The sequence below is a fragment of the Macadamia integrifolia genome, chromosome 10 (genome assembly GCF_013358625.1).
Source record: "Macadamia integrifolia cultivar HAES 741 chromosome 10, SCU_Mint_v3, whole genome shotgun sequence".
NCBI lineage: Eukaryota > Viridiplantae > Streptophyta > Magnoliopsida > Proteales > Proteaceae > Macadamia > Macadamia integrifolia.
Window position 1 is genome coordinate 19,336,530 of NC_056566.1, and position 8,627 is coordinate 19,345,156.

An 8,627-nucleotide genomic window follows, 5' to 3' on the forward strand; every position below is an offset into this window, starting at 1 on the left:
AAGATACTATCATGGAGAGAAATCTGTACATTACACCAATGGTTGTTCTGGAAAAAAAAAATTCTTGTGAGAGAGAAACTACACTTTACGCTTAATTATAAAGGATTTTTTCTTAAACAAAAATGTTGTAATTTCATCCAAGAAAAGACAAATGATTTTGGAAAAGAATCCACAAACTATTTGTGTCAACGTCAAAACATATAAATGGGGACCCAATCTGGCACTCCCTCTTTCTCCTTGTAAAAACCCCCCCACGGGGAATGGGGATGAGGTTAGATCCTCTCTTAGATCATGACTTCTTGCAATAATCTCACACCATCAATTGAGTCTATATCCCCACACCCAGAGGTGGCCCCCACACCTCTTGGATGGTGTGAGATTGTTGTAGGAGGTCATGGTCTAAGAAAGGATCTGAACTCAGTGGGGACCCTTCAGTTGCCAGAATTAGAACTCTCACTTTGGAGAGAACCCCAACCAACTTTTTAATGAGAGGTTTTGAAAAACATAATCTGAAAGATAACTATATTACTTTCATTCATATCCAGTTTATGGCGAAGAGAGTGTTAGATGTGTTTGTCAAAAAATGATATGGGAATACATTATTGTAAATTTCAAGGGTAAAATTATGTACTGATTGAGGCATTGGATCTTTAACTTGATTACATTACAAAATTCTTTATTTTTCTTGTGGTTGGTTGGTTCATTTAAGATTTTCTTATAAAATAAACCTTTTATAATCATTATTTATAGCCAAATAATCTATTGCCCTTCAGAGAGAAAAATAAATAAATAAAAAATACAAACAAACAAACAGATAGTCTCTAGATAGTCACTTATATTTATAACTAGTGATTATATAAGGAGAAATACAAAATTTTCAAAGAAAAGTTTGTTATGGTCCGTTGGTCCATCCATCCATAACACTCTTCATGGATGGATCACCCAATGTGTCAAGTGAAAAGGTGATTTAGCGGATCCAATTATTGAATAAGAATATTCTTTTTTTTTTTTTTTACTAACTACGGATATCAAGGCCTTCGACTTGATTAGTCCCGTGGGCCCATACTGACCCCACAACCACAATCACATTTCAAGTTTAATTGAAATATTCTATTATTTTACCCATGTATTGACATCTTACTCATGCACACTTCTAGCTATCCAAAAATTTTTTGTGAGGGCTTCTAATCAATTTAATAAATTTTCCAAATTATAATTATCTTATAACTAAATGAGTTCAAACTTGACAAGTAATTAAAATACCATTGGATGTACTTTATACATAAAAATTGGTCTCAAACTAACAACTATGTGACAAATATTAGGTCCAATCACCCAATATCAACTTATCTAATGGACCACTAAACTATTTAATGTAATATTTTTTCTTAACAATGAATATATATTTTTCAACCATGAATGTTCGTTATGAAGGCCTATTTTAACAAACTCCAACTCATTCTAAATTTTGCTATTAACTTTTAAGGGAAAGGTTCTTTAAACTACTAGTGCGGTCTACACTCTCTAACATTTTTTCTATACTTTCTAGTGTTAATTTTTTTTTTTTTTAGGAGAGAGAATCAAAAATAAAAGAACTCCATGTGAGGAGGTTTAGGCTAGGCTTACATTGTACCATTGGTGGCTCAAAGACACTTTTCCCTAAATTTTATTATATTATTTTAATAAAATCCCTTAGACTTGAAAAGTGAAATAAATTAGGAAAAAAGTTCCTTTGAGCATGGAGAGTAATATACTAACGAAAACCCTCTCTATCGCTATCCTCCTCACATATAATGACCTATTGTCTTTATATGTACAAGATCATTTTTGCTACTCCTTATTGATGCGTTCCCCTATGCCGCTTAGTAAGAGAATTATTTTTCTAAAAGATTATTGAAATTTATAATTACTAAATAGGAAAAAGAAGGTTGTGTGATAGCATGGAATCTCCACTCAAACTCATGAACACTCAAATTTACCGTCCTATCCTCTGTGAAATAAAAAATTCCATCATTATTGATGCTCTTGGGCACATTCTCACTATCCGACACGCGAAGGCCACGCAACCAAGCATCGATCGCTTGCCTTTACTAAATATGATAAAATTTAAGTAAATTACACTATTATGATTATTTTTTTTTTGTTTTTATTCAAAAAAAAAATCATCACAAAAATTTAAATTTCTAATTATATAAGTCATACACTGACACTCTCTTTCCTATTCAAATAATAATAATCGTGTAGATCTATACCTTCCTTTTTTCCAACCAAGTTGACCTCTCCCGTTTTAATTAGCAAACCGGGCTTAGCCGTGGAGACTGGGAAACACGGTTTGAAAAAAAAAAAACAAAAAGGGTAAATATTGTAATTTTGCTGAAGCAAAGGGTTAAGAGATAAGATTCCTTTCTCCATTTACACTATAAGGATGCCTTCGATTCCATTATTCTCCAATCCAACGAGTAGAGATTCAATCTCTAAGCATTTTCTCTGCAACTCTATCTCTGTTTTCGTCTGTAAAAAGACCCCAAAAAACCGACAACTTTGAACTTCCTTCCAAGCATTCTTCACGGGCAGAAGAGAAGAGCTCTTTCTTCTTCTTCTTCTTCTTCTTCTTTCCATTGTGAGGTTTAGGGTTCCCATCTCTGGAATAGTTTTTTTTTTTTTTGGTCTCCAAGAGATAGATAGATTCATTCAATTTGCTTACTAGGGTTTTGTTTGGTTTTCCAGAGAATTTGTTGGATGCGTAAGGGAATTCAGTTGGAGTAGAAGGGAAATTGAAGAAAATTTCTCCTTAATTTTTTTATTTTTTAAATATTCAGTTAAATTTTCCGTTGGAGAGGATTTTGGATGAAACCAATTGTTATTTGCTTAGGATTTTCACCATTGTTGGTATTTCAAAGTTTTTCCTGCAAGAATTTGATTAGTTTTGAGGTTCGTCGTCGTTAAAGCTGGAAATTTTCGTTTTTAGGGCATCCTTGATATTGTTCTGGTTAGGATTTTCTCTTTGCTGGTTTTGTAAATTCACAGAGAGCATTGAAGCGATGAAGGTCCATCCAGCTCCAAGGAAACGGAACATTACGCTCAGGTACGACATCAATTCAAGTCTCTCCGAGGCTAATAGGCTCATGGGAAGGCAGAAGAAGCTCCGTCGTCTCCCTCACATATTCAACAGAGTCTTGGAGTTGCCATTCCATTCCGACGCCGACATCTTGGTAGAAGAGAATTCTGATTGTTTCCGCTTCATCGCCATAACTGACGATGTGGGTGATGATGTGACAACTCACACCTTTGAAATTCATCCTGGAGTTACAAAGATTGTGATCAGAGGGAGTAATCTTCTCGAATTGTATATGGACGAGCTCGAGATCGATCTGTGGAGGTTCAGACTTCCACCATCGACAAGGCCAGAACTTGCTAACGCTGTTTATGTTGATGGGGAACTAATCATAACCGTCCCCAAGGATGTCAGCAGCCACGAATCCGGTGAAGAAGAAGAAGAAGAAGAAGAAGAAGAAGAAGGAGGTTGGGGTGAGGGAAATGGGGATCTCATGGGTGCAGTGGGTCGTCTTGTTCTTGTACAGTAATTTCTCTCTACCATTCCTCTGTCTTCAAACAACAACAATTCTGTTTAAGCTCTGTCAATGGAACTATTTTTATATATGCTTCTTGTCTGAATTAAGAAATTCTCTTTTCTTGAATCTTTCTTCTTCTTTTCTCTGTGAATCAATTTAAAACTAATGATGTTGAGGAATCTGATGTTGATCATTTGTGTTATCCGGGTTTTTATTATCAATCTAAATTGTCATATTTCTCCATCATTAGAATTCACTTGATCACTAGACTTTGCATTTTCAGAAAATTTTTGCAAAGAACAGTTTTCTTCTTCTCACAGATTTTTTTTTTATTATTATTATTTTCTGTAGTTCCATTTGCCCATTATGTAGTTCTGCAAATTGGAAGATAATTCACAGATAAAATTGGTGATACACCAAATGGATATTAAAAATAATATTTTTAAATAGAGACTTATAGGAGGAGAACAACCTGAAGGTTGTATCATTCACAAATACCCAAATAAATGGTATGAGAAGTTTGATATGATATTAATATCAAATTGCCAATAGGTGCGTATACAGTAAATTCCATAATAGAAAAGTTGTATTCATTTTACTATACGTAGATGATATGTTTATCATAGGAACTAGTCTAGACATAGTGAAACAAGCTAAAAATCTCCTTATCTCAAACTTAGATGCAAAGAATGTGGGAGAGGCTGATGTAATACTTGGCATCAAGATCATCAGGAAAGAAAAATGAGATTTTATTATCTAATGCTCACAATGTTGAAAGCCTATTTAAAAAATATAATTACCATGACAGTTCAATTAGTAAAACACCTTAGAGTTTAGAGATCATTTACAAAATAACTTGGGTGAACCGTTCTCTCAAAAGAAATATTCTCAAATTATTGGTTAATTGCATTAGATTTAATATAACAAATGCTAAAGATTATTAAGATATCTAAAAGGTACGATAAATTATGCTTTGCATTATAATGAAAACCTAGATGTACTAGATAGATATTGCAATGGTAATTAGATTCAGATTCTAATAAATATTTGGCTACTAGTAGATATGTATTCACACCAGAGATGGAGCAATTTCATGAAAATTGATGAAACAAACATGTGGTATAATAACTACCATGGAAGTAGAATTTGGATTAGAAAAACTACTGTTGAAAAGCTGAATGGGTAAGGAACTTAGCGGCGTATATACTAATTATGGCCAAGGCATGTGCCTTTTATAACTACATTGTGATTATCAGATGACTATTACAAAAGAAAAAAAAAAAATAAAAATAAAAATAAAAATAAAAATAAAAATGTATACAACGGAAAAAGAGGCACATCCTTTTGAGGGATAATCTTATATGGTAGCGCATAAGTGAAGGTATGATAGTTATCGACTTTGTAATGTTAGAAAAAAATGAAACAAATATGTTCATAAAGCCATTACCTACAAAGATTATTCTTGAGTCATCTAAAGGAATGAGCCTACGGCCTGTGACATAAATCATGTGACAGACACCCAATACATGCGATAGGAAACCCTTGAAATTGGGTTTAAATGTAAAAATAAAATCACTGGATGATTTGTTTAGTACTATTATTATTTGTTCATTCAACTTAGATAAGAAAGTACCACCACAATGAAAAAATGATGAATTCTAAATTCTTAATTTTTCATATACTCATAAAATGTGAAGTGAAGGTATGTTAACTAAGATACAAACTATAGAAGTGAGACCGTTTACTGATGAAAATTTGAAATCATAACTTTTTAAACATTCGTGAATCTAAGATGAAAACAAGACCAATTGAAAAAATGTCCATTTTTCGGGGGAGAAGTCGTTGGGATAAGGCTGAGTTTTTTTGTTGTGGTCGTTTTAGGAGACGAGGTCATCCACAACATAAAAATGTCAATTCGGGAATCTGCTTTATCACCTTAGCCTGCAACATCAGCAATGAAGGAATAATCTTATCAAGAGGAGACCTTTCTGAATGGACCATTATAAAGACAGAAAAGGTAGGAAAGCATATGACGCATAAGAAGTTGGAGGAGAAGAATCGTTTCCTCATGGGATCTCTAGCACGATGGCATATCAACCTCTAGAGCTTTGCTTTCCCCAATTCATCTCTTGGCTTAGCTCAAGCTTCCATGAACTTCTACCTCAGACCTCTTTGGCCCGAGTTGTTGAAATGCTTACAGCTTAGAATGCTCCATGTGATATAATTTGCTTTTGATGAAATTTCAGACTCAAATTCAACTATATACTCCACCATGGACTGATATACATCTACACGCATATGATACTCTGACAACTACCCAAATTCATTGCATGAATAGTTAAACTTAACAACAACAATAACAACAAAGCCTTATCCCAACTTAACGGGGTCAGCTACATGGATCCAAGCAAGGACAACGAAGAGAAAAGGAAAAGGATACTGGACGCAAAAGATAAAAACACTAATGAATTAGAACACAGTAGATGCATTCCACCCCATGGATCCTAGACCTCCAATCCGCTCTATTTAATACCATACTAGGGACCAGACCTAACTAAGCATATCTTTCTTCAAAACCTTTCATATGGCCATTTTTGGCCTGCCCTTAGTTCTTTTAGATCCCTCAATTTGGATTAGATCACTTCTCCGCATAGGGAGCATTCGCCGGCCTCTTTTGAACACGACCATATCACCTCACACAACTTTCTCGAAGTTTATCCTGGATTGAGACAACTCCCAAATCTGCTTTAATACGTTCATTCTAAGGATGTGAATTTGTAACTGAAACCGTTTACCAAAATCGAATCGATCCGTTTACACCGAAACCGCAAAACCGTTTAGTAAATGGTGCAGTTATGGTTTCAAGTTTCAAGCCGATTAATTAAATGGGTTGGGTCGATTTTAACCGCGGAACCCATCGGTTTCAAACTGAATTTAAACCGTTTAAACCAATCCGATTAATCCGTATAACAATTAACAATTAAATTAAGTGTCCATCCTGCTTTAGTATGATTTATTGCAATTCAGTTCAAGTTTAGGCTTTAGATCATTAACTTATAATCCATTTATGTTACTATGTTATTATGTTATCATAGATGAGGTGTTTTGGCTGAACCACCTGTCATTTTAATATTTTATGCTGTAGAAGGCTGGATTTGAATGTTGTATGATATTAGTTCTAAATGTTGGAGAATGACCATGCAAAGAAATAACACTAGATTATCCAATTAAGACATACCATCGTTAAAATAGAATCTCTTATTTGTGGTTGCTAATTATTTTTTGATAATTATGATCTTCAGTTTAGAGATGGTTGCAAGTTATAATAAACCGATTGTGAACCGTTTTACAAACCGTATGGAATAAACCAAAACCAAAACCGTTTAAAACCGTGAAACCGACACCGTTTAGAAACCGTGGAAATCGAAACCGTTTACTAAACGGTCACGGTTTCAGAAAGTGGAACCGTTTAGTAAACGGTGCGGTTACGATTTTAGTCAAATAAATGTGAACCAAATCGATCCGCACTGTTTAAATCAAAACGGAACCGATTAACACCCTTAGTTCATTCATTAATTTATTCATTAATTTATACTTCTTTGTTTTCCACATATCTATCTTAACATCCTCATCTCTAGTACACTTAGTTTGTCTACATGCCGCTTCTTAATTGCCTAACATTTTGCCCCTTACATCAATTGGATATTGATGTCTGCCTCAGTTTTTGATAATCTTTCCACCTAGTCTGAGCTTATTCTAAACTTGTTCGATCTCCACATGACCCCTGTAATTTGACCCTCTATAGATTTCAATCTGAACAATTCCATGTTGAAAAAGTTTTACTTCTCTATTAGAAAAGATGGAGAAGTTTACAGAAGCTCTGGGGCTGTCGGAACAACTGTTAGAACAATTCTGTAAAATGACAACAAAAATCAAACTCTCACAATAAAAAGCGGGAACTAGAAGATAAAATACATAACTTTATCAATAAATATATTTTTTTACTAGATCACTGATCAAAGCACAGGATCATAAGATGGTCCAAACCAAAACTTGGCATACAGTAGTTAACAGAGGAAAAAGAAACCCCTATAACACGCAAGGGGGCAGGAGCGAACTCAAGCTCATCATCCTAATTTCTCGTACCTTCGTTTCGCTTGGGACCAATAACCATACAAACCAAAACTTGGCATACAGAATATTTAACAGAGAAAAAAGAAATCCCTATACTCGAAGGGGGCAACAGCAAACTCAAGCTCTTCATCCTAATTTCTCTTACCCTTGTTTCTCTTGGGACCAACAACTGTCCAACCATCTTCAGCTTCCACTGTTTCTCTGGGCCTCTGCAGTTCAACTGACATAGGCTCTGGCTTTGGGTTTAAACTAGGCTTCTGCTCATCCGTTACCATATCAGATGACTCATCATCCGAGCTCTCATCATCATCATCATCATCATCATCATCATCATCATTGACCATCTGTAACAAAGATTAAAGAAAAAAGTCAAAAAGTAGTATCTAAAATTCCTCCAATAACTCTATTTAATAATGAAATTTTGGTTATGATAACCATAACCCCCTCCCAAACTAACAGCGATCAACATGTGCTACCTTCTCTGCGATATAGGATATGTTATAAGACCACAAGCATAGGCACACACACACACACACACAAAAGATACTGACAGTGCCCAAAAGCATCAGATAGGCAAGTGACTTGATCTATATATCCAACTCTCTCCAGGAACAGTGCATCCACTACACTGAATTCAGTCAAGGACATAAAGCGCCACTAGACAAATCTCAATGAGCAATTGAACATAAGGAAAACATGCCATTGCAAAATAAAGGGCACAGAGCTTGCAGAAAAATCTCCAGGTAAAGAAGAAAAGGTTCTAGTTGCAGGTCCAATTCTGAAATTGCCATTTGGCATTGCCTATCATATTGATATGGCTGCGGACCCATATCATAGCCACCCAGCAAGCATATAAGAAAAATCCATTATGTCCACAGATATTCACAGCCCAAGAAAAGTTGCTCACCCTCTCCCCCCCCC

At 34.9% G+C, this 8,627-nt stretch overlaps 1 protein-coding gene across 1 annotated transcript; it reads left to right on the forward strand.

Annotated features, from left to right (window-relative positions):
* The first annotated feature begins 2,437 nt into the window (after positions 1–2,437).
* Positions 2,438–3,698, forward strand: LOC122090790. Its single transcript, XM_042660511.1, has 2 exons — positions 2,438–2,620; positions 2,728–3,698. Exon 2 carries the CDS (start codon positions 3,042–3,044, stop codon positions 3,582–3,584), a length of 543 nt encoding a protein of 180 aa, XP_042516445.1. The 5' UTR covers positions 2,438–2,620; positions 2,728–3,041; the 3' UTR covers positions 3,585–3,698.
* The last annotated feature ends 4,929 nt before the right edge of the window (positions 3,699–8,627 follow it).